The sequence below is a fragment of the Gopherus evgoodei genome, chromosome 3, assembly GCF_007399415.2.
Source record: "Gopherus evgoodei ecotype Sinaloan lineage chromosome 3, rGopEvg1_v1.p, whole genome shotgun sequence".
Classification (NCBI taxonomy): Eukaryota; Metazoa; Chordata; order Testudines; family Testudinidae; genus Gopherus; species Gopherus evgoodei.
In genome coordinates this window covers 146353601-146380020 of record NC_044324.1, presented here as the reverse complement: position 1 = coordinate 146380020, position 26420 = coordinate 146353601, and the positions used below count along the sequence as shown (strand labels likewise).

Sequence of the window (26420 nt, the reverse complement as noted above, 5' to 3'; positions counted from 1 at the left end):
GAGATTTCAGGTCTAGGTAGATTTTGCAAACCTCTGAAGACTAACTGCTAGCCCAGGTTCACAAACCAATATCTAATCTAAACCCAACCTATGGAGGTTTCACACCTCTCTAGTCCCAATCTAGAAAAGCTGCAGCAGTGTTAAACGTTCCCTCTGTTCTCACTGTCTGTTTATCTCCTTATTTTTTATCTTTCATGAGAAAGGAGGAAAGGGATGTGCTTCATAATGTTGCAGTGATGATGCATGCTGATGAGAATAAGACAATATTTGTTGCAAACACAGGTAGTCTAGATTCCACATCTCTGATCTAAACATTTTTTCAGTACAAAGCTACTTGCTGGTATTTCGGTGGTAGACAACAATTGTTGGATTTGAGTACTTCAACACCAATCATCTGTGTTCTTTCAAAAGTCTTTTTGCTTACCCTAAGAAATGAAAACAAATACAATAAAATTCAACATCTAAGGTTTGTTATTTTTTCTACTAACATAGTATACATTGCAACAGAGATAGGACACATATTCCAAGGCTGATCAGACTAATGTCTTGTAGACATGGATATTCAGGTATGAAAATATTTGAAGTGTCTAACCCAGTTCATGCCATATCAAGGATAAAAACATTAAATAAATCCTATTATGTCAACTATAGTAATAATGAGCAACTACAGGTGTAATAAAGTTTAAGGCTAACCTTTTCAAACCAAGCTGCCTAAAGTTAAACTAAATTCATGCCCAGGCTCGTAAATAAAAGTGGTCTTCTCTTCAGAGGTGCTGAACACCTGTAGCTTGTACTGACTTCAATGAGAACTGCAAGGGCTCGGAACTTGACCTAGTTGGGAAAATGGGGGCGGTTTTCCCCCAATGGAAAATTTTGATTAAATGAGATTTGTTTTTCTTACTAGTTTTTCCATGGAAATTTTGTATTTCTGATGAAAACTGAAATATTTTTATTTGGAAATACCGATGCCTCATGCTCCCATTCTCAATAAGTCAGGCTCCCTGGTTGGACTACATCTCCCATGATACACCACATTGTTCTAGGTGAGAAGAGGCAGTGCATCATGGCAGTTCCGTGGGTGTATAACAGCGGTTCTCAAACTTTAGCAACTAGAGGACCACTATTTTGATTTAAAATTTTTCAAGGACCCCGCCCCTCAACCTCTCCTCAGCCCTTGCCCCACCCATTCTGCAAGGCTCCACCCCCTGTTGCTCGTTTTTCCCCACCCTCACTCACCCTCACCAGGCTGGGGCAGGAGGTTGGGCTACAGGACGGGGTGCAGGCTCTGGGAGGGAGTTTGGGTGTGGGAAGGGGTGCGGGCTCTGGCTGGGTGGCTCTTGAAAGTGACTGGCACATCCCTCTGGCAACGGCTCGTAGGCGGGGAGCCAGGCGGCTCGATGCACTACCCATGTCTGCAGGCACTGCCCACCCCCTAGCTCCCACTGGCCAGAGTTCCCAGCCAATGGAAGCTGAGAAGTTGGCGCTCAGGCCAGGGGCAGTGCACAAAGACCCCCAGACCTCCACCCTAGGGGCTGCAGAGACATGCCAGCTATTTCCAGGAGCAGCACAGAGCCAGGGCACGTAGGGAGCCTGCCTTAGCCCTGCTGTGCCGCCCCCTCTCCTGAGCACGCTCCACCCTGCTCCTTCCCCTCCCTCCCAGAGTCTCCCGCAGACCAGGGAACAGCTGGGGAGAAGGAGGAGTTGATCAGCGGGGCCCACAGACCCTCTGGAGTGCCCTTGGGCATCCCCAGGGATCCGTGAACCCGAGTTTGAGAAATGCTGGTGTAGAGCATAATGGGAGATTAAGCCGGCCCACAGAGGTGAAGAGGAGCAGGAGGTGCTTGAACTACAACTCCCATGATGTACCACAGCAGCATTTCACATTCAAAAAAATGTGGTTTTCTGCTAAAAACTTCTCACTTTCGGAACATTCAGTTTTTGAATGAAAAAAATTACTGTTTTCTTGCAGAAAGCAGATACCTTTCATGAAAATTAATTTAGTCAATAATCCAATTTGCCATCCAAAAAACAGTTTTTATGGAAAATTTGACCCTTCCTACTCAGACTCTGAAATCAGGTCACTTTATTCTCATCTTTATTGAAGTCAGTACAACAACACTGATCTATGCTGCCTGCAAATCTGGCCCCGAGGTTTCAAAATGATGGCCTTTACCTCTAGCTGCTCAGTAACCACCCCCACTGATATAAAATATACACCGTATAATATGCATTAGGCCTTATCTTGTCCTGAAGTAGGGATCTCAACACACAATCCCTCTTTTTGCTTCACTCCTCTTTTCTGCAGAAGTTTAGTGATCATTCCAAATTTATGAAACTAAACAGTACATGTGCCATAAACCCATCCTAGATTTTGCCTGTGTTTTGGTACATTGGTGTATATATAGCAAAATAATGGTGGACAATGTACTAACTCAAGATGCTTTAGTTAACATAAAAGAATGTATAAAACTGATTTTTTTCAAACTGGCTTTAGAATATTAGAACATATATTGTAATCATTGTAGGGAAAAGAGCAATATCAATTATTGTTAATCCTTTCTAAAATACATTTTAAATTTAACCATTTAAATGCAAAGTAGCAACAAGACCAAATCCCTGGGACGACTGATAAGTCTTAAACCCTCTTAAACTCTCCAGTAGCTATCCACACTCACTCCCTTAAGCCATTATGATGGCTTAAGTGGTACATGTGTTGTTTTGCAGCCAGGAAATGGTCTCTAAATAAAGTGTAAAATGGGTCAGCCCACAGGACTGTTTTGTGATCTTGTCTAGAAAACCACAATCTTTGAACAGGAAAATCCTAGTGAGTACTGTACTGAGGACGCTGTGGGTGAGGCTACAACTGTCTCCCCACCTCAAAACAAGAAGCATTGAGAAAAACAGATAAGAGTCCTGCAACTGAATGTTTTCTTCAAAACTCTTGGAACTCATTTTTAATATAAAGCATTTTCTTAATTGCTTTTTTGTCCCCAACTCTTGTGGGCCTTGGAAATTCTCTCTAAATTCAATGTGATTTCTTCCATAACCAATATATAATTCTAATGTAGTAGAATTACACAACAATTTCATTTAATGTCTTTTTTTTTTAATAAGAGAGTATCCAAATGAAATTTTTGCAAAATGGGGTATTCAAACATTAAAATAATCCAATAATGCAAATGCAAAGTGATGTTGGAAACACATAAGGTGTTCCTATACCAAAAATATTAAACACTTCTTTAACCGATCCTTTTATTCCTCCTGTTAGGGCTTGAAATATTACCAGACACCTACTAAGTAGAAGCTGATATGAAAGATAGGGGCAGGGTTACCAGTGAGATAGGGGCAATGGTTCAAGCCTCTTGGCAGCTGATCATAACTTTACAAATCAACAGCAGTGGGAAACTGACATTCTTGTCAGTTTCACTCCTTCCAAGGTTCTAAATTTCAAGGGTCATATTGCTCAATGCTGTGTCATTTTCACTCTGCTCCTGCTTGGGAAATCTATGAGCAGTGGAAAAGACTTACAATGTTTGTAGGCTCAGGAAGACAACTCTGTATTAGTGATATCCTGTTCACATTTGGAAGGTCATCTTTGTTTGATATATATAATAAAAGCTTGCATTCTGCATAAACTGATGGTATGTGCCCTTTCACGGACAAGGAAAGCTTCCCTCTCACTAGTGGTAATTAGACAAGTACATTTTTCAAGCTAACAATTTTCTTTGACCTAGAAGTGATTCTGATAGGTTCCATTCCCTCTCTTTGGCCATTCTTCCTCCACCCACTTCAGCAGCACTTTCACAACATCAATTCTTTGATATAATTTACACAGATCAATCAATTGTTCCACAGTTCTGTCACTGTTCCGCAACAAAAATTCCAACGTAGGGCTTTGTTGTTTCTGTTCCAGGAAACACAATTCATCATAGGTCATTCCCCATTTGCTTGCAAAATTTCTCCAGTTTTTTACTGTAGGGTGGCATGGATCCAACTTTATCCTCATTGTATACAACAAGTCCTCATCATTGAGCAAGTCGCTGATGGTTGGAGCACGACACAAACATAACGAGCAGGTGCCATTTTCTTTGCAGGAGCTCCTCATATCTACAATTATAAACATTACATTGAAAGGTTAGAATCTGTTCTATTTTCCATGGCTTCTTTTAATGGCACAAACCCTCAGGCACTGCTGAAGAATATCATGCTGCTTAGAACTATTTCTGAAATAATAATGGGGATTTAAAGTGTCTTTCGCTATTGAATTAAACTACTTTTAATTTTTGTTGTTTTTCTTTACTGTACACTGAAGATAAAACCAAAGAACAATAATTTTTAAAATATTCACATTCATTTATACCAAGGGTGTCAAACTGATTCCACTTTTCACTATGATGTGTGGGCTGGGCTACATAGCCTGAAGAATTCCTTTAGCTTTATGGAAATTGCCATAACTTTCAATTGCAGAGCGAGCAGTGCTATGCAGAATGGATCTCTGTTACGATAAATGTTACGATTATGTTGGTAGATGTCACAGGCTGGCTTAGTGCATCCAAAATGCCACTTTTTATAATAGTGCAGACTTACGAAAATATTTGACGGTCTTCTTTTAGTAAAGAGTCTCTCTGCTAATGGACACACACAAAGCAAATGCCTAATATTTCCAATGATACAAAAGTGTACCTTTCTGTTGTGTTCTATGAAGGGCGATTATTTCAAATATATGTAACAGGCAAATGCTTAGAAAATTTGAATGGTATTCCTATTTTCCTCATACAGTTATAGAGCTGGCTGAAGGTCAATGAATTATTTTCTGGGTATGACCGTATGGTGGTGAAATAGTCTTTATCATATGACATCACAGATTGCCATTTAAAAGTCTTCCAGAAAGAATCAAAAGGGTCCTAAAAATGTAACTTCTATTAGTTTGTGCAGTAACAGACTAGAAGAAAGCAAAAGCCAGCATTAGTAATATTGACCTGCAAATACTTTTTATTAGGTCTTACGCCATCAATCAGGCCTAGTGAGTGAAAGTATTCTAGACACTTCTTCAACAGTTAGGCTTTTGAGGGGAAAATGGGTAAACCTTTAACTTTGCCATGTAATGGATGAAGAAAGAGAGAAGCCCACAATGGTCAAACTGACACTACAGCAGAAAGGTGCATAATGTGCACAGCTTATAACCACTTGACCTTTTAAAACTTCTGTTTACCATACAAGTTTGAAAGAGGAATATAAAACCAACCATATTCAAATTAAGTTTGGAAAAAAGGATGCTGTAAGAGGAAGTATTAATCAAAAGACTGCTGGAAATAGTGAGTACAAAATATCAAGGATTGGTTTAGTTACAATTAGAATAGGAGACGTGAATGGTTTATAACTATAAAAGGGCAAATCATGTATTCAAAAACACCTACTCTCATAGATAATCATGCTTGTTAATGCTTTTCTATGTTTAGGGAAGTTCCCAGAGCTGATTTCAGTGTCTGTGTCATTCTGCAGTTGGGTGTGGCCCTGCCTGTGTGTACTGGAGGAGGCTTAATAGCCTGGCTCAGCCAGACAGGTAAAAAGGGTGGCCAGGCTGGCAGTACAGGCAGGCTTAGTGGTATCTCAGCACATCGAGTGGCACCTTAAGGGGTCCAACCTGTCACAATGTGCAACACCACAGTTTTATGAGAATGCATAAACTCTTGTGACATACAATCACAGAAATGTAGGGCTGGAAGGGCACTGGAGAGCAGGAGCAATAGCTCAGTGGTTTGCACATTGGTCTGCTAAACCCAGGGTTGTGAGTTCAATCCTTGAGGGGGCCATTTAGGGATCTGGGGCAAAAATCTGTCTGGGGATTGGTCCTGCTTTGAGCAGGAGGTTGGACTAGATGATCTCCTGAGGTCCTTCCAACCCTGACATTCTATGGTCAAATGCAGCCCCCTGTGCTGAGGCAAGACTCGGTGAACCTAGACAAGGATCAGCAACCTTTCAGAAGCAGTGTGCCAAGTCTTCATTTATTCACTCTAATTTAAGGTTTTGCATGCCAGTAATACATTTAAACATTTTTATAAGGTCTCTTTCTCTAAGTCTATAATATATAACTAAACTATTGTATGTAAAGTAAATAAGGTTTTTTAAATGTTTAAGAAGCTTCATTTAAAATTAAATTAATATGCAGAGCCCCATGGACCAGTGGCCAGGACCTGGGCAGTGTGAGTGCCATTGATAATCAGCTCATGTGCTGCCTTCGGCACACATGCCATAGGTTGCCTACCCCTGACCTAGACCATCTCTGACAAGTGTCCTTTGGTCTGGGATGGGTGACAGGGAATGGATCATTTGATGATTACCTGTTCTGTTCATCCCTTCTGGGGCACCTGGCACTGGCCACTGTCGGAAGGCAAGATACTGAGCTAGATGGACCATTGGTCTGACCCAGTGTGGCCATTCTTATGTCTGTCAAACCATTTTTAAGAACCTCCATTGATGGGGATGCCACAACCTCTCTTGGAAGCTTATCCCAGAACTTAACTACCATTATATTACAATTTTTTTCCTAAGAGCTAACCTAAATCTCCCTTGCTGAAGATTAAGCCCATTACTTCTTGTCTAGGGTGACCAGATAGCAAGTGTGAAAAATTGGGACAGAGGGTGGGGGGTAATAGGCACCCATGTAAGAAAAAGCCCCAAATATCGGGACTGTCCCCATTTGAAATTCCAATCAGGCTCCCTCAGTCTTCTTTGCTCAAGACTAAACATGCCCAGTTTTGTTTAACATTTCCTCAGAGGTCAGGTTTTCTAAATCTTTTATCAATTTTGTTGCTGTCTTCTGGACTCTCTCTAATTGATTTAAATCTTTCCTAAAGTGTAGTGCTCAGCATTGGTCACAGAACTCCAGCTGAAGCCTCACTAGTGCTGAGTAAAGGGAGACATCTCTGCTTTCAGGCATTCCATAAGGCCTTGCAAGGTTTTTTTTTAAGCTAAATATAAAGATAGATAAGTAATACTGCTGTCCTTGTGATGAAGTCAATGGGCCAAATCCTGCTCACTTTTTACTCAGGTATGAGCAAAGCTAACTCCATTTGACCTAATTGAAGTTCTGGCTGTGCAGAGAATGCATTATTGGCCTCTATCTTAATTTCATCTCATTCTGCTGTACGTGCTCAGTGAGGTGAATTTCATCAAAAAGAAATTGACAAGAGCAGTTCATAGCTATCTATAGATCAAATAAACTTCTGGCACTATACCCTGCATAGAATATTAAAAACAAAAGAGAGAAGCCTCATATATTCTGGGTCCCCAAGCCTTTCTAGGTAATTCTAAATATCATCCTCACAAAGACTTTTCTGAAGAAAATCTATCATAAATATAACTACATACATATATGGTAAAGCCAATAAATTACCTGAAAGTGATTCTCCAGTATTGTTTTGACTATCATTCTCTTCTGGCTACAAACAAAAAGTAACCTTGAATTAAAATCATGTATTCAACTAACACACAATAACTGTATTGATCTAGTTTACCAAGTGGAGAGTCAGTTTAGAACGATACTGATTAACTGAACAGAAAATACTTTGTGTGTGTGTCTGTTTCCTGACAATTTGCAAACTTTTTATGCAACATATTTACATTTTGACTCATCCTATGATCATAAAATCATAGAAGATTAGTATTGGAAGAGACCTCAAGAGGTCATCTAGTCCAACCCCCTGCTCAGAGCAGGACCAACCCCAACTAAATCATCCCAGCCAGGCTTTGTGAAGCCAGGCCTTAAAAACCTCTAAGGATGGAGATTCCACCACCTCCCTAGGTAACTCATTCCAGTGCTTCACCATGCTCCTAGCGAAATAGTGTTTCCTAATATCCAACCTACACCTCCCCCACTGCAACTTGAGACCATTGCTTCTTGTTCTGTCATCTGCTGCCACTGAGAACAGTCTGGGTCCATCCTCTTTGGAACCTCCCTTCAGGTAGTTGAAGGCTGCTGTCAAATCCCTCATCACTTTTCTCTTCTGCAGACTAAATAATCCCAGTTCCCTGAGGCTCTCCTCGTAAATCATGTGCCTCAGCTCTCTAATAATTTTTGTTGCCCTCCACTGGACTCTCTCCAATTTGTCCACATCCCTTGGGGGGGGGGGCACCAAAACTGGACACAGTACTCCAGGTGTAGCCTCACCAGTGCCAAATAGAGGGGAATAATCACTTCCCTCAATCTGCTAGCAATGCTCTTACTAATATAGCCCAATATGCCATTGGCCTTCTTGGCAACAAGGGCACACTGATGACTCATATCCAGCTTCTCATCCACTGTAATCCCCAGGTCCTTTTCTGCAGAACTGCTGCTTAGCCAGTCGGTCCCCAGCCTGTGGCAGTGCATGGGATTCTTCCATCCTAAGTGCAGGACTCTGCACTTGTGCTTGCTGAACCTCATCAGATTTCTTTTGGCCCAATCTTCTAATTTGTCTAGGTCCCTCTGTATCCTATCCCTACCCTCCAGCATATCTACCACTCCTCCCAGTTTAGTATCATCTGAAAACTTGCTGAGGGTGCAATTCATCCCATCATCCAAATCATTAATAAAGATGTTGAACAAAACCGGCCCCTGGACCAACCCCTGGGGCACTCCGCTTGATACCGGCTGCCAGCTAGACATCAAGCTGTTGATCACTACCCGTTGAGCCTCACAATCTAGCCAGCTTTCTATCCACCTTATAGTCCATTCATCCAACCCATACTTCTTTAACTTGCTGGCAAGAATACTATGGGAGACCATATCAAAAGCTTTGCTAGAGTCAAGATATATCACATCCACTGCTTTCCCCATATCCACAGAGCCAGCTATCTCATTATAGAAGGCAATCAGGTTGGTCAGGCATGACTTGCCCTTGGTGAATCCATGCTGACTGTTCCTGATCACCTTCCTCTCCTCCAAATGCTTCAAAATGGATTCCTTGAGGACCTGCTCCATGATTTTGCTGGGGACTGAAGTGAGGCTGACCAGTCTGTAGTTCCCTGGGTTCTCTTTCTTCCCTTTTTAAAATATGGGCATTATATTTGCCTTTTTCCAGTCCTCCGGGACCTCTCCCAATCGCCACGAATTTTCAAAATAATGTCTAATGGCTCTGCAGTCACATCAGCCAACTCCCTCAGCACCCTTGGATGCATTAGATGATATAGGGTTATTGTTTTAAACAGTTCTTGCATTGATCTATCATTTTCACTCTTGGTAGTGACAGGTTTATATTAAATTATTTGTGAACAAGAACAGAAAAGAACTAACTATAAATCCCTGCTGATTGGCCTTGGGGTTGCTCCCACAGAAATTCATGACAGCAGTTGATAACCTGTTAAGTGAAGGCATCTACAATCTTCAGGCTAATTTCACCTCTCAGTTACACCAGTACAAATTGGGAGTAACACCTTACTGTTACACTGGTGCAAATGACCCTAGAATCAGACCTTTTGGTTATAGCCATGTTGAATGTCAGAAAACTGTTGAATGACTCATTATCCTTATGATTATGCAGTACCACACCCCATCTTGTGTATTTGGAATAGTTCACACTCTCTCTCCCATGCTATCTTGGCTTGTTTAATTTTCCTTAATGACATTTTATTGATGTTAGTTCATTAAAGTGTTTGAAAATGGTAGGTTGGGCAATGTACAACTGTTTCAAAGTGAGACTTCCTGGCATATAGGCATGAAATATTACTGCAGAATTGCAATTAAGAGTCACTATCGTGCCATAATCATGGGGGCGGGGGACAGTCTTTAGGAATTTTGTATAGAGTACCTACAGCTTTTCAGTGATTCAGATTGTTTGACTTAAAAGATTTCCATGCCCAATTTTTTTTATTAGAGGCTGGGCCAGATCCTCAGCTGGCCCACTATCTGTTACATGCAACAATAAGGGACTGTTCCACTGACTCTATGGAATTTCGAGGAGCTTCTTTAAAGGCTTTTTATATATAGGAAATAGTTCTAGGTAAGGGCAGGAATTGAATATTTCTGCTGGCTCAGTTCAAAACCGTCTTTCTTTTTAAGCTAATGTGCACTCAGCTGCTTTTTGTCAGCTAATTAAATGTAGAGAAAATAACGTAATAGTTTGAGGTGACGTATTATTGCAACATCTATATTCCTTGAAAGCAACAGCTAACACTCAAAGGAAGGCACTATGACCCTGTGGCTAAGGCAAACTGAAATGAGCGTAGTAGGGTGGAGTAAGAAGACATGAGTAACTGCCCTCACTCATTGGGCAGGTGCGAGCCCAGATAAAATGTCTTTCCTTTATTGAAGATGAAAGCAGAAAGGGTTTTCCCCCTTAGACAAGTGCAATAAAATACAGCTGACTTTTGTATAGTGTCATTTATTCAAAAGTATCATAGAGCACTTCACCACATCTTGCATGCTGTGCATGCAAATACAAGTAAACTATGTAGATTACAATACATCATAACAAGATGCCCTATTCCTACTGACACTTACTGTATTATTAAATCCACTACAAATAGGTGTGCTTGGAAGGATTTGATTATTATTTGTAAATGTCAATTTGACCACAGATACAAACTGACAAATATATTTCCATTGATAAAAATCAAGATTTACAGTTAGGAAAATTAAAAAAAATGCTACTTGAGAACTTATTCTAGTTTCATTTAAGGATATTTATTTTGTATGTTTTCGTATGTGCTGTTGCCAATCTGGATTTTAATGGTTATAAAGCTATAATTTTTTGAATCTCACATCTATTGTCATTACATAATTATTGTTTGACCCTCAGTTGTCTGGCACACACCCCATCACTTCTTACGACTGTTAAAATGTAAATGCATAAAAATTTAAAAATGCTTAAAATAATAATTGATATTGTCCATCAAAATTTTAAAATAAGATTTATTTTTGCAAAGCCTACAACCAGTATAGGCAGTTTCAGCTGATAAAGTGAACACATTCACACACATGACCTAATCCAATTACGGGGGAAGGTAAATTTGTCTAAAATATTCTATCAAAAATTCCCTACATTTCCCATAAAAGGGAACATTTGCATGCTGTTTTCACTATCTCCCCTGCCACACCCACTGCTGCAGTGGGCCAGATGGTCACAAATGCAGATGAGTTTACAGTTTTCTTTCCATTCTCTAATACACAATTTTCCACATCACAAAACTATCACAGTGTTTGGTACATGCTCAAGAAAGGTTCAAAAATGGATGCATCAAAGTAAGAGGAAAGTACTTGTCATCTTCTCCAAGTACTTTCCTCCTCTTACCAGCATCATTTCAGTTGTAGCTAGATAGAATGTGTGCCCAGGGCTTTTCATTCAGCAGCTTCTAAATCAGGACCTTGAACAATGACTATCTAAAAACATTGGTCAGAACTGGATGTCTTACTCTTGAACATGGAGATCATTTATGGTCACAGTATGATATGAATCTGGTTCAGAAGTGTCTATGAGAAAGTCAGTAGATGTTTGATGTATAGGAATTTTAGTTTTGCCAACCCAAGCATTGAAAAATTGAGTCTGGCTAAAAATCTGGAGAGTTAAAAATCGTGAGGTTTTTTTAAAATATTAAATGTGGGTTATTTTATTTGTCTTCTGATTTCTGAGCCATTAGAGTACACGGAGGTATGTTTTCATATTTTTTTCCTGCAAATATGAGGCCTCAAATCTATTTTTTTAAATGAGAGTTGAGATACTCATGTAAGTGCTTTCAGAAACTGGGGTTTTAACATCAAAAATCTCAAGACTCCTGATCAAATCTTGACAGTTGGCAATGGTGGGACTGCGACTGTATGAGCAAAGAAAGAAGTAAAATTTTATTTCCTATGGACTAAGAGTCCTCATTTTTTGTTTGATAAAAAAAATACTCTCATGTAAACTATAGGATTTCAAAAGGCCACTTATTTGTAGCATACACATTTTTTATTTTAGCAGTTCAGCTATCTTCCACTTATCAACTCTGAAGCACAGAGGCTTATCCAGCATCACTTTATTGCAAAGATATGTAAATGTCCATAAAATATTGCTATTTAACAGGACTATTTTATTGCCCACTAATGAAAAAAAACAACTGCAAATCTAAACAAAGCTATACATTTGTCTTATGCGTGTGCAGAGGGACCAGAAGAACAAGCATACCCTCCAGGCAAGATCAGGTTTTAGAGGACCCTACAAATCTAAGTACAGTGAAACAGCTGTATAGTGAAGTCTTTTGTCACTATAAAAAGCCTTTATTATACCTAGTTTCAGTATAATAGAAGATGGAGTCTCAGGCAACAAATTCTCTCCACTTCATGATAAGAAATTACTGCTTTCTCCTCATGAGATAGTGCCAATCTGTCTTCTCCTCCTCTGCTCAACCCAAAAGAGAAAATCCCCAGGAATTCAGCCTGTAACACTATCTGTTAAGTCATAACTGTGACATGCCAATGGAATTTGCACAGTGTTGCCCATTTACAGTGGAACATTAGAATGAAGCTTCACTATGGGACAAATACTATCCCAAAGTCCATGTATAAGGACTTGATGCAGGGGAGAAATAATTTACCTGTTTCCCAACCCCAAAGCTGCTCTGCAGTAACCACTGCCCTGGTTGCAAACCCCACCAAGGGAAGGTGAAGGCTGGAGGAAAAATGTATAGCTCTGCATAGCTATGAGTCCACTAGCCCTGTTTTTAATCTTATCCCCTAAACCGGTGTGAAAGGAATTCTGGTAGAACTGGATTCTGCAGCATGCACCCTGCCCGGGCTCCAGGCTCCCTGCCCACTCAGCACAGTGGAACAACATCTGTTCTGCCGCAGGCTGAGTGGGGATGGCGTGTGGGGGCAGGATTTGCCCTTGTCAGAAGAGTTCATGCCTGGATAGAAACTGAAGCAATTTTGGTTTCCACTGCATTATAAGTACGGTGTCACTAGAACTAGGTTCACTGTGAACAAAACTCAACCCTAAGCAGAGGAGTCAGCACAAGACCTATGCACCACTCAAGTCCCACTTAAGCCCTTCAAATAAGGCTTAAGGAGTACATAGGCTGTGTGTATAGAGCACACTTCACCCAGCATTCTTAAATGGATATTCTATGTCCAATCTCATTTTACTGAATGACTCCATGCGGTCTAGAGAAAGTTGTGATTAATATTAATAGCTTTCTTTCATCAACAAAAATAACTTTAAAAGCTTAGTTTAATATGCACCCATGGGTTTCTCAAACAGATAATTTAAATTTGAAAAGCGTTTCCCTTACCTGTTGTATTAGGCCAGAATCTGATGTAAGACTTCTGATGTTAATAGATGCTATTTCCAATGTAACTTTATCTGTTAGGTACTCCTCATCTAAGGCAAAGAGATTCTGAAATGTTGGTCTTTCACCCAAATATAAGCTTAAGTACAAGACTCTCAAACAAAAATATGGCAGACTTCATACAAGTCTAACACACGAGATTTAATCCCCTATGATAATGGGTCATTGGGAAATGTAAAATGGATTTAACATAATCTTAAATTGTTAATGACTGGACTGTGCAAATAGAAAGTACTATCAGAGGTCAGACATCAGGGTATATGTAAAATGTTTACTCTGCATCTCCAACAGGCTATTACTGGTAGCAGGGCTACACTCTTCCTTCAGCAGATTGACCAGGAGCAGCACCAACATAGTGTTTACCTAGCCAATAAATGAAATATTGCTGAAAAAGTGAAAGTACTTGACAATCAACAAATCTCTTCTTTCTGCTTTGTTTGAATGACTTTCTAAAAATTCTCAGTAGTCTGCCTTCTCCTCTCCCCATGTTTGGATTATGTTCATGCTGCTCAGGACCCTTCTGGAAGCACACGTCTCTCCCCCCCCCCCCCCACCAGGTTTTACTCACTGCATCTTAACAACTGTCTACACACCTTTGTGAGTATATAGACATGGGTTGAAATTCACCCTTATGCAGGGGGACAGCACAAAGTCCATTTACCTTTCATCTCCCACTTAGGCCCTCAAAATAGGACTTAAGTGATACATAAGCCTTTTGCCAATTCCGTACATAGAGTTGAATTTCACTCTGTGATAAGGCCCTCTTCAAAGTATTTCAGTGTGTGTTTAACTTTAAGCAAGAGTTTAAATCCATGTGTTAATTGCTCTGCTGACTCGTGTCTGAAAGGAGGTTATCCTAGACATGTCAGAATCCTCCAAGACTCTTATAATGCTGAAAGACTTTTTAGGGATAAAAATGCATATAAGTTTATTGTTCTCTCTAATAAGACTCCTATTAAGAAACAGTGGAATGCCTTACATTTAAACAAACAAACAAACAAAAAAAGCAAGAATTTACTTTTCTTCTTTCACTTAGAATTTGCCATTATTTATTAGACCATTGATCCTTAAAATCCAATAGCCTGCCTCTGACAGCAGCTGATATCTGATACAGACTTCTTATTTATTATCTTGAACAGGGTTCAAAAAAGAACTAGATAAGTTCATGGAGGATGGGTCCATCAATTGCTATTAGCCAGGACGGGCAGGGATGGTGTCCCTAGCCTCTGATTGGCAGAAGCTGGGAATGGGCGACAGGGGATGGATCACTTGATGATTACCTGTTCTGTTGATTCCCTCTGGGGCACCAGGCACTGGCCACGGTCGGAAGATGGGACACTGGGCTCGATGGACCTATGGTCTGACCCACTGTGGCCATTCTTATGTTAGGATTCAATGGCAAAGAATTCAACTGACATTATAAAACACAACCAACTGAATTTCACTGGTTCTACTCTTTTGGCTGTTGCTTCTAATATTTGGATGAGGGAGTAACTATGATCAAAAAGTGAACTTGGAGGAAAAAAAATATACAGGCCTAATCCTGAAAGGTGATGAGTGCCCTCAACTCCCATTAAAGGCCCTAAGATGTCATGTTAATTATTTTTAAGGAAGGGGCCAGATCTCGTACTCTATTTAGATAAAATTTACATTAAAGCCAACTGGAATTTTCCCTAAATAACTAAAGAATCAGGCCCATACACTGTATGAAGAAAACTCTTGTAACACATTTTATTCACTTATAGATTCAGCAACATTTATAAAACTGCTTTTTTTTTCCTTCCCCATATCATGTTGAATAGTGATGAAAATTCAGGCTCTTGAGCAGATGAAGAGACCAATATCTAAGGAACGATCTAAGGTTAACGTCATACAGTTTCCAAACCCACAACAGTGCTAGACTTTTGAGAGAATTAATTATAAGGAAAACTTGAGAATGCAGAAGTTAACAGAATATTAATAGGTGTTTCACATCACTTCCCATTCTCAGACAGGAAATGCTAAGCTCCATTAATGCTTTTATGTCTTTACACTGATCATGATGAAATTTCCTTTCAATAGAAAATGCCACAATTTCCATTTCCCTTAAATTTTACTTATAATTTATTGTATTAAACAAGTAGCATCAGATTTTAAACAGCTTTGTAACAGTTACATGTTTGTTTATAAATCTGATTTTCTTTGGAGGGGAAAATACAATGAACTAATGCCATAAGAGTAAGAAAAATACAATTTAGATAGGAAAGCTATAGAGAAATTACCAAAATTTAAGAAATTTTAAGAAAAACCACTTTGAAGAAGTGAGCAGTCTGCCTGCAACTGAACAGGTTCAAAGTACCATACTCTCCTCTCCTCCAATCTATTTCCCTTCTCTGGGTATCCTCAGTGGCACCTCATTTCTATTGCTGGCTCCTTCCAGTCTCCTAAATAATCCTCAATCCTCCCTTGGAACCCCAGTTTTAGTTTCCCCAGCTCATCAGTCTTTACCCTAACTTTTTCAACCTCTCTTTCCAATTGGATCCTGGATCCCTCCTCAGGCTTTACATGCATCATAGGATTCAGAACAATATGCTTGGAAGAGTACTGAGGCTCCAGGCACTCTCAGGGCATTCCTTGGAAGGAAGCCTGCAGCAGGGTCTGGGATGCAGAAATAAAGAAGGGAGAGAGGTCAAGGGAGCTAGTGTGGTAGAAGGATTAAAGGCTTAATGATGAAATTGGTTGCAGGGCTCAGGATTTCATCTGTGCAGGAGACCACTGGATTTTCTGGGTTCCCAAATGAATTTCTGGTCACCTGCAGACACACAGATAACCCTCTCAAAGCCATTTTTCAAATATTTTTATTTCCCTCTAATCTGGGTTCTGATCCTTTTTTTTTTTCTTTGTGGCATTGTCTTATTATAGCTTCCTTCAAAGTTGAGAAACAAGATCTTCTGTTGATATAATCAGCTTTTAGACCAAAGCTGAGCTCAGATGGCAAACACCAGATGTAACATTAATAACACACTTTAAAAAAAATGATTACCCTGCATAAACTTTTATAATGTAAAAATACAGAACAAATTAATAGAATATTTCTTATACCTATGGTTTTATTACATGTACTACAATAATGTACCAGATTTATAATAGCTGGAGTTTGCTGTGCTTACCTTTAGGTAGCCGTGTATCTTGGACAGGATACTTTTCTCTCTGTCCAAAAACACGAAGACATATGTTTGTTATTTCCAGTACTTGATAAAAAGTACATCAAAAACTTTATAGTTACAACAATGCCTTTTTAAAATGGCATTTAAGTTCACATCAATATAGTAATGAATTATTAGAGATGGACCAAACAGATACTAACATAGGCAATCTGGGGATTATTTACAATCCAAAATTATATAGTTTGTTGTTTTGCTGCAGTTTCTTAAAATGTATGTGGTTTAGTAGACTAAGCACAGGACTGGGAGCCAAGAAATTCTGAGTTTTAATTTTAGCTCTCTGCCAGTGGCCTCAATTTCTCTGGGTCAGATTCTCAGTTTACTAATGTGTATCAAGAGTAACTACAATAATAAAGATGGTCTTGTTCTTACACGTATTCTTACTAAAGAACAATCAAAGGTCTCTGCTTGAAAATTAAAACCTGATTAAAATGCAAAACTAAAATACAGCTACCCAGTTTACGGACATATCTGCTGATTTACAACACAAATATATTCCATCTTCTAAGCTATAGTTTACTAAGAGACCTAGACATCTGCTTGCTCCCATGTTACCTCTAGCAGCATCTAAAGACAAGACTCTTCCATCAGCTTTTTATAGAATCTCTCACCAAACAAATTAAAATCCTCCTCATTTAGAAACAAAATCATGTTTTAAAAAAAACAACTTACATTTGTATCAGACAGACATCATAACTCTACCACAGTTGAAGATCACAATCTTTAATTTAAGCAATCATATGGACCTGTACCAAGTCCTATTTATTTCTGTGGGACTTCACACATGCTCAGGGGTTGGCACTAATAGATCACAATACAGGATCAGGACCTAAATTACTAAATTGATTTTTCCAAAAAAGTCACAGGCTAAGGTCAATATTTACACTATCCTCTCTGTTTTCTGCTGATACTTCAATACTGCGCTTCTGAATTGGAAGAAATCACCTCGGGGAAAATAATAGTTTCCCCTCTCATTATTCATGTTGCTGCATGACAAACCCACAATTTACAAACAAGATAAGGTACTTTTAAAAACATCTAAACAGCTACAGTATACACTAATCTACTCCGGGCTGCATAATACAACATATATCATCAGTTTCTTTTTTTATTTACTGTTACCCAGAGTAAGCAACCTGGAGCCAAATTCAAAGAGTCCTCTTTAAGATTACAGAGTATTTACATATTCCTTTTACCCAACATACTCCGCGTGACAGCATAAGATTTGCTTCTCCGAATATCCTAGGACCCACTAACAAGGAAAAGTATGCAGTGAAGGTTGTAATCTACTAGTCAGTAAAACATCTCTTTACTCAGTTCACCCCCACATCTGGCAGAGCCTCGTTGTTTGTCACATGCATTTCTAATGCTTTATCTAGCTATCAGCCACAACATTTAAAGGAAGTGCTTAGACTATATATAAACAATAATTAAGTTTCTGGGTGATGCACAGTACTATTATTACTATAACATTACCTGGAAACCCCAACAGAGGTCATGACTCCATTGTGCCAGGCACTGTATAAGCACATAGTGAGAGAAAGTCCTGTCCGAAAGAGATTACAATCTAAACGTGGGTTTCACCATGATTATTTATTGATTTATTCAAGATACATTTGATGTAATGATTAATTTTTTTTATTTACAACTGGGTTGAGGCTATTTACATAACATTTCAGTGCGTACAATGGTGTTAATTATCTGGTAGACAATCATATATGTGCCTGGTTTCCGTCAATTATACTCTTGGGTTTTTGAGAGCATCCCAGAATTAAATAACTATAAAAAGCTATAAACTAAATATTAAATAACCAAGTATTAAAGTTATATAGGAACAAAACCAGACACACCTACCATTTCTAATGGAAAAGTGCTTGGATCTGTATCTTCCACAGGCTCTTTTGCAGCATGATCTGCCAGAAACAAATAAATAAACTTTTTCATTTTATGTTCCTCAAACTGTGTCTGTTTGGTCACTCGTGCACTTTCCTTCAACAGCTCACCAAGATGAAACTATACATCAATTATGTAGGAGCTCATTTACAATGGGAACACGTCATAAAGTATAAAGGGTTAGTCACGGGTGCTAGCTGACAGATGAGAAATTCTATTTAACAATATCAGAAGTTATAGCTCAGGGGTTCTCAAACTGGGGTTGGGACCCCTCAGGGGGTCATGAGGTTATTACATGGGGGGGTCACGAGCTCTCAGCCTCCACCCCGAACCCCACTTTGTTTCCAGCATTTATAATGGTGTTAAATATATAAAAAAGTGTTTTTAACTTATTGGGGGGGGGTCACACTCAGAGGCTTGCTATGTGAAAGGGGTCACCAGTACCCAAAAGTTTGAGAAACACCGTTATAGCTGGTAACAGGGACAAGCAAATATTTTAAATTATTATTTTTAAAATATCATAAATAGTTTGTCAATAAATAAACCAAAAAACAACTAAAATGGATAAAACATTCCTTTCTCTGAATACCTGTACTCAGTTATGCATTAGTGGCCTTCTCCAAACAGTGAAATACCCTGTATAAGAAATTAGTAATTAAGAGGACTAATATAGCATTATAACAACAGAATATAGCTCAAAACTTAATGGGAAAGTAAACTTGGACTAAAGATGAACTATATTTAGTGCTTCTGTTTTTCGGAGTTTATTAATTTCATTGGAGGAGTATTTTTAGCAATTTTTGAATTGTATGTGGATGTTCAAAAATTGAGATTTTTTGGGAGAGTTTCTCTCTATAATGAGTAAGGTATACTGTAGTATATACTCTAGTGAGTAATCTCTCTATAATGTTCCCTAGTGCACATTAATGCAATATTGTTTCAATCAGTACTATGTTAAAGTGCACTAGGGAACCATTAGTGTACATCAGCAGGATCTATTCTACGCAGACCCATTGTGGTTCCTGGCGAATGGGAGCTGTGGGGGCATTGCGTGGAGCTTCCTTGATTGCCCCTCCGCCTAGGGGCCGCAGAGACATGCCGGCCACTTCCAGAAGCTGGGCAGAACCGGGCAGGGAGCCTACCTTAACCCCGCTGCACTGCCGACCAGACTTTTAACAGCCCGGTCAGCGGTGCTGACCAGAGCCACCAGGGTCCCTTTTCGATGGCAGCCCTATCTATATCGCATTTGGGAGCAAGCCTTCCAGCCCTAGTTTCCAGACTTGTGCTGGTGGGGCTTGTGCTAGCGTGCTAAAAATAGCTGTGTAGACATTGCTTTGATGTTGCAGCTTGGGCTTTCAGGCCCCCACAAGCTTGATAGCCTGAACTCCAGCCAAGCTGCAATGTCTACACAACTATTTTTAGCATGCTAGCACAGTCTCCACCAACACAATTCTTTGAACCCTGGCTGGGAGGGTTGCTCCCAGATGCAGTGTAGACATACCCTTCAAGGCCCAATTAGCCTGGGAAGTGAATGACAAAACTCGTAATATACTTTGAGTTCTGTAGTGGCAATGAGTAGGATAGCCCCTGAGATGTCTCCCAGAATACCGGACATTCTGGTATTTCCAGGAATGGTGTTGGTTCACCCCCATCTATGTGACCCTGCCCCCACCTACATGACTTCCTACATATCATGTCATATGGGGGCAGAGCGTCATGCTCTTCAAAATGGCTGTCTCAGTACCAGACTGGGGATAAACCACAGAAAATCAGGACTGTCCGGTTTAAAACTGAACAAATGGCCTGTCTAGCAATGGGCTGCATGGCTACTAGTCTGTCAGCTCAATCTAAACATGTTTTTAATGGGGCTGTCAATTAATTGCAGTTAACTCACGCGATTAACTGAAAAAAAAATAATTATGATAAAAAAATGAATCGCAATTAATTGCACTTATAACAATAGAATAACAACTGAAATTTATTAAATATTTTTGGATGTTTTTCTACACTTTCAAAATTGATTTCAATTACAACACAGACTATAAAGTGCACAGTGCAAAGTGCTCATTTCGTATTACTATTTCTGATTACAAATATATGCACAGTAAAAATGATAACAAAAGGAATAGTATTTTTCAGTTCACCTCATACAAGTACTGAAGTGCAATCTCTTTATCGTGAAAGTGTAACTTACAAATGCAGAGGTTTTTTTGTTACATAACTGCACTTAAAAACAAAACAATGTAAAACTGTAGAGCCTAATAGTCCACTCAGTTCTACTTCTTGTTCAGCCAATTGCTAAGACAAACAAGTTTGTTTAGATTGATGGGAGATACTGCTGCCTGCTTCTTATTTATGTCACCTGAAAGTGATAACAGGCATTTGCATGGCACTTCTGTAGCCAGCACTGCAAGGTATTTACATGCCAGACATGCTAAACATTCCTATGACCCTTCATGCTTCGGCCACCATTCCAAAGGACATGCTTCCATGCTGATGATGCTCATTAAAAAAATAATGCATCAATTAAATTAGTGACTATACTCCTTGGGGGGAGAACTGTTTGTCTCCTGCTCTGTTTTACCTGCATTCTGCCATATATTTCATGTTATAGCAGTCTTGGATGATGACTCAGCACATGTTCATTTTTAGAACACTTTCACAGCAGATTTGACAAAACGCAAGGAAGGTACCGATGAGAGATTTCTAAAAATAGCTACCGCACGAGACCCAAGGTTTAAGAATCTGAAGTGCTGGCCAAAATCTGAGAGGGACGAGGTGTGGAGCATGCTTTTAGAAGTCTTAAAAGAGCAACACTCTGATACAGAAACTACAGAACCCAAACCACCAAAAAAGAAAACCAATCTTCTGCTGGTGGCATCTGATTCAGATGATGAAAATGAACATGCGTCAGTCTGCACTGCTTTGGATTGTTATTGAGCAGAACCCCTCATCAGCATGGACGCATGTCCTTTGGAATGGTGGTTGAAGCATGAAGGGAGGTATGAATCTTTAGCGCATCTGGCACATAAATATCCTGTTCTCACTTTCAGGTGACAATGTAAACAAGAAGCAGGCAGCATTATCTCCTGCAAATGTAAACAAACTTGTTTGTCTGAGTGATTGGCTGACCAAGAAGTAGTACTGAGTGGACATGTAGGCTCTAAAGTTTTACATTGTTTTATTTTTGAATGCAGTTTTTTTTTGTATATGATTCTACATTTGTAAGTTCAGCTTTCATGATAAAGAGATTGCACTAAAGTATTTGTATAAGGTGAATTTAAAAATACAATGTTTTTATTTTTTACAGTGCAAGTATTTGTAATAAAAAATATAAAGTGAGCACTGTACACTTTGTATTCTCTGTAATTTAAATTAATATATTTGAAAATGTTGTAAACATCCAAAAATATTTAAAATAAATGGTATTCTATTGTGGTTTAACAGCACGATTAATTGCACAATTATTTTTTTTAATCGCTGGATAACCCTAGTTTTTAATTAAAAGTGGCATTTCTGGGCCTACTTTTGGTGACATAAGCTTTAATAATGACTGCATTTGTGACACTGGCAATAAGGAATTCAAATCAATTCAATGTGACTTTACTGGTATGACAAGCTGTACAAGTGTTGCCAAAGTGCAAGAAAATATCAGAGATTAAGTAGGCCTAAAAAAATTGGGGCCATGGAAAAGGGCCACTGGATATTCTCAATCTGTAGTTAGTTTTTTGGAGGGTCTGATTTTTTTAACAATGCACACTTGCAAAAGTAAGTGCACTTCTAAGTACCATGCAGAGTTGTTAAGTAGATGCTACCATAACTGGCCTAACCAAAAAGGTGACAGGATGCTTTGCATCTTTAAGAGCAGTGGAGAGCCAGGGCCAGCCAACCCTGTTCCAAGGAATGGCCCCTTGAAGTTACTTATGCATCAGAGGACTCATACTGTCCTTACTTAAGAGACATTTTTTTTTAATTCTTAATGAAGTCCTTCTTGGTTCATAAATCCTCTCATTTATCCATATTCTTCCTCCTCCTATGTAAAAGCATTATATACTTGCAATGCTGCCAGGCCTGCCATTTGGAGAAATATCATTGCCTGCACTTCAGAAGACAGACTCTCTGCTGGCGTAAATCGACATAGCTCCCTGTTCCTAAGTTAAGTGTACTCTCCTGGCCAATCAGAGAAATGACGAACTCCTTGCTTAAACAGCGAATTCAATGGAGTTGAAGGAAGTAATGTTTCTGGCTTGATGTAATTTCTAATACCATTGAAGATTTCGCAAGCATTCAGGTTCGTTAAGCAAGAAGGCAGTGCTCTTCTGTTAACTGCACAAGCACTCATTTCGCATTGAGCCTGCTCAGGCTTCTGCAACTAGCTGGTCAAGGTCAGAGTCGTAGCTCAGATATTAGCATTGTCATTGCCAGTATTATTAATTATTTACAATACAATAACATCTAAAGACCCCAGTGGCGATGGAGATCTCATTGTGTTAAATGCTGCACATACATAGTAAAAAGCAGTTCCTGTCTGGAACGCTTTACAACCTACAGAGACGCTACTATCAGTTATTTCCACAGCCAGACATGCGCTAGTAATAGATGTATTATGATGTAAGATCTTGCAAATGATGTAAGAAGTTTATTTCTCTATTTATTTAGAATTAGATTTATTTAGATTTTTCTTCTGATTAGCTCTTTCCAGTGACAGTTGTGAGGCACCTCAGCATTCTGAAGTGCGTTTACAGCTGCAAAGGATAATTGGTTATGCTGATATATTTTTTGACACATTTTTATCAGAGTTTAGAGTGTGTCATTTTATTCAAGTACCTTTTGCTGCCTTTAACATTATTTAGCTTTCAGAAAACCTCCTGTTTTAGCTATTGGGATTTCCAGAGTGCCAATTTTGTTTCAGATGTGTGGAATCCCATCAGTTGATCCCTCTCCCCAGATCTGCTTTTGGCACTGAAAGTGGACACTCCTGTGGATTCTCCTAGGTCATTTCTCTTCAGGACTATCAGCAAACAAAGATCAGTATGACTACTTAATATAAATTTTTATCTGACTCAAATAAATATGATCATACAAGAAAGAAAACAAATGGATTTTTATTATTCTCACTCCCTGTTCCACTTTGGACCACTATTGGCCAGAGGAAGATAGGTAGCTTCAAGGCTGATGGCTTGTCTACTTTAAGAAAATTTGCACCACTGCAATCACATATGTAGTTTCCTTCTTGTAACGTACCTCAAATGTAGACACTCTACGCCAGCAGGTAGTGAAGCTTACACCATCTTAGCATAATTACCAAATTAAACTACACTGGTGTAAGCCCCCCTTTGTTCCAGTGTAACTATATCAATGTAATTACACTAGTACAAATATTCTTAATGTCAACAAGCCCAGAGACATATTGGCTCAATAAACAATGAGGCTCTGATTAGGCAAATGTGGTCCAGAAATACCATTATAAACATGATGGGGCATTATATACAATTATACTGCACTGCATTACATTCTGCCTTTTGGTGAATCTGTTTATTTCTGGTGCTACATCTCTGTTTGTTACAAACGGTGTAAACTCTGCCACTGACTGGACAGAAGTTATTTAAGCTGAAATATTCAAAATCAGGTTTCTAATAGTATGCACTCAAATACATATTTAAGTGCCAGTGGTCATCCAGTTTGAAGATGTTGGCCTTAATCACTTCCTCACGCCTTGGTTTGACTAGGGAAAAAAATGTGTTTGTGGGGTAGGAGGTTAGATTGTATTAGCTAGCAGCAGGGGTAGGCAAACTATGGCACATGTGCTGAAGTCAGCAAGTGAGTTGATTTCCAGTGGCACTCACACAGCCCGGGTCCTGGCCACCGGTCCAGGGGGCTCTGCATTTTAATATAATTTTAAATGAAGCTTTTAAAGCATTTTTAAAACCTTATTTACTTTACATACAACAATCATTTAGTTATATATTCTAGACTTAAAGAAAGAGACCTTCTAATAATGTTAACGTATTACTGGCAGGTGAAACCTTACGTTAGAGTGAATAAATGAAGACTGGGCACACCACTTCTGAAAGGTTGCCGACCCCTGAGCTAGCCAAACTAATATATGTGTTCTAAACTCTAGTGTAGACAAGGCATGTTGTATTTCAGCATGTGCTAAATTCCACCAGCACAGAACATGCTAAACTGTTAGCTAACACAATTGGGTGGGGGACTCAAAGCCCTTCTTGTCTAGACAAGGCCAGGAATCCTTAGTTAACGCCTATAAAACTGGTACAATGGGTTAAAAAAAATGCTGTATCCAGAATCCGCAAAACCTCCCTGAGGCAGGCAACTTTTTGGACCTCTTTGTAATAAAAGACAGCTTGTGTTGTAGCTTAGGGGTGCTGCCAGGTTTAATGTATTCATGCCTGAGCTAGTGAATCATAAAATACTTTGAGATCCTCTGAGGTGAGGGGCTATGCAAATGCAAAGAATCATTTTTAATATCTCTCCCAAACTCTCTTTCATACACAACCTGGAGAGAGGAGGCGGGCTTGGGGGCCTCCGTCAAAAGCAGAGCGGCTTGCTGGGCTTACTTGTGCTAGCTTGAAAGTTTTAATAGGCAAAGTTTCCTACGAGAGAAAATCTGGCAGCTCTGATCCCATCCCCAACGTGGCTGGGCTAAAGGAGGGGAAAGCCCCTTGTACTGATCAGCTGTGCGCAGAGAACACAGCTCAGCACATGAAACACACACAAGGCTAGACAGAGCGGAAGCTGCTCCGGGCTCTCTCCACTACAGCGCAGGCACAGCTGGGAAGGAAAAGTCGCCCGGCCCCAGCAGAGTAAGGGAGGGTCAATGTCCATCCTGTCAAGTATCAGGGGGTAGCCCTTTTACTCTGTAGCCACAAAAACAAGGAGGAGTCCGGTAGCACCTTAAAGACTAATGGATTTATTTGGGCATAAGCTTTGGTGGGTAAAAAACCCCACTTGTTCCTTGTTAATGTCCATCCTGGGCGCTGTCTCCGCGGCTCCCAGTGGACACTCCGGACTCCCTCCTCCAGCCCTGCCCCAGGGACCTGCCTCCTGGCCGCGCGCCGCACAAGCTCCCACCCTGTCCCCCAGGCAGACTCCAGCGGGGCGCGCGCCGCGCACCCTCCGCCCGGGGGGGAGCGGGGACTTTACCTTCAGGCAGAGGGTCCTGGAGAGAAGCCATCGGGTGGGTGCGGGGGGAGACTGGCAGCCGGGCCAAAGGGAGCTCGAGGATTAGTGCCTGTGCGTAACTGGAAAATCCTCTCCAGCGCCGCCGGGTAACCCCCCACGCTAATGCGAGCGGGCGCTACTGCCTCCCTCTCTGCTTTGCTTTCTTCTCCACTTCCTGGTTGGGTATTGAACGAAGGAGGTGAAGCGTCTCTCTGGGGAGCGGAAGCTGCAGGTAGAGCTCAGGCTGAAAGTGGGCAGAGGTGTGTCTGTGCCTGTCACCTGTAGGGGCTTGTCCCCTGCCACCACCTCTCATTCAGCGTTCATTAAAACCATGTGTTTTTATTTGATTTTCAAATATATGTATTTGCTCTACCTCTATAGTATTCGTTCTCCCCTGTATATAGTTGGTTTTTATTTAGATATATCCATATGAAAATTATATTCAGGAAAAGAAGTGTGCGTGGGTGTGTGTAAAAAATATGATTTTCTTGTGTAGGAGAGTATGTAGATGTATATTATAGAAATGTACATATATGTGTATATAAAATACATGTACGTATTTAATATTCCTAGAAATAAATTCTTCTCAATTATGTTAAGATAATGAATAAAATCAATGCATTTTATTATTTTTTTAAATACATAATGTATATGAATTAAAATTAAATATGATATATATTCCAGCACACAAAGCAATATAATATTGCAGTTAGGCACTGTAATTAATTTATTACATCACACTCTACAATCCAAGCATATTCCCTGATCCTGCAAATACTTACGGATGTAAATAACTTTACCTATATGCCTAAAGTTAAGACCCTGATCATACCTTGTGATCCC

The 26420-nt window shown here is 39.7% G+C and overlaps 1 protein-coding gene across 2 annotated transcripts; it reads right to left on the bottom strand.

The window, feature by feature from the left end:
- Positions 1 to 1304: 1304 nt before the first annotated feature.
- On the bottom strand, positions 1305 to 25762 carry EDARADD (EDAR associated death domain). 2 transcript variants are annotated; one of them, XM_030556949.1, is made up of 6 exons: positions 25560 to 25762; positions 18357 to 18415; positions 16449 to 16488; positions 13243 to 13331; positions 7397 to 7442; positions 1305 to 4107 (listed from the first exon to the last, which is right to left on the bottom strand). In XM_030556949.1, exons 1-6 carry the CDS (start codon positions 25588 to 25590, stop codon positions 3731 to 3733), a joined length of 642 nt encoding a protein of 213 aa, XP_030412809.1. In that variant the 5' UTR covers positions 25591 to 25762; the 3' UTR covers positions 1305 to 3730. The 2 variants fall into 2 exon arrangements, with proteins under 2 accessions (XP_030412809.1, XP_030412811.1); XM_030556951.1 differs by lacking the exons at positions 13243 to 13331; positions 18357 to 18415; positions 25560 to 25762 and adding an exon at positions 17979 to 18043.
- Between the last annotated feature and the right edge of the window lie 658 nt (positions 25763 to 26420).

Bases quoted from the DNA above. Each gene is read 5' to 3' on its own strand.
- EDARADD (XM_030556949.1), bottom strand. From the start codon at position 25,590: ATGGCTTCTCTCCAGGACCCTCTGCCTGAAG. The intron at 7,443-13,242 runs GTAAGGGAAACG...TTTTGTTTGTAG, and splicing joins ATTCTGGCCTAATACAACAG to CCAGAAGAGAATGATAGTCA. The intron at 4,108-7,396 runs GTAATTTATTGG...TTATAATTGTAG, and splicing joins TACTGGAGAATCACTTTCAG to ATATGAGGAGCTCCTGCAAA.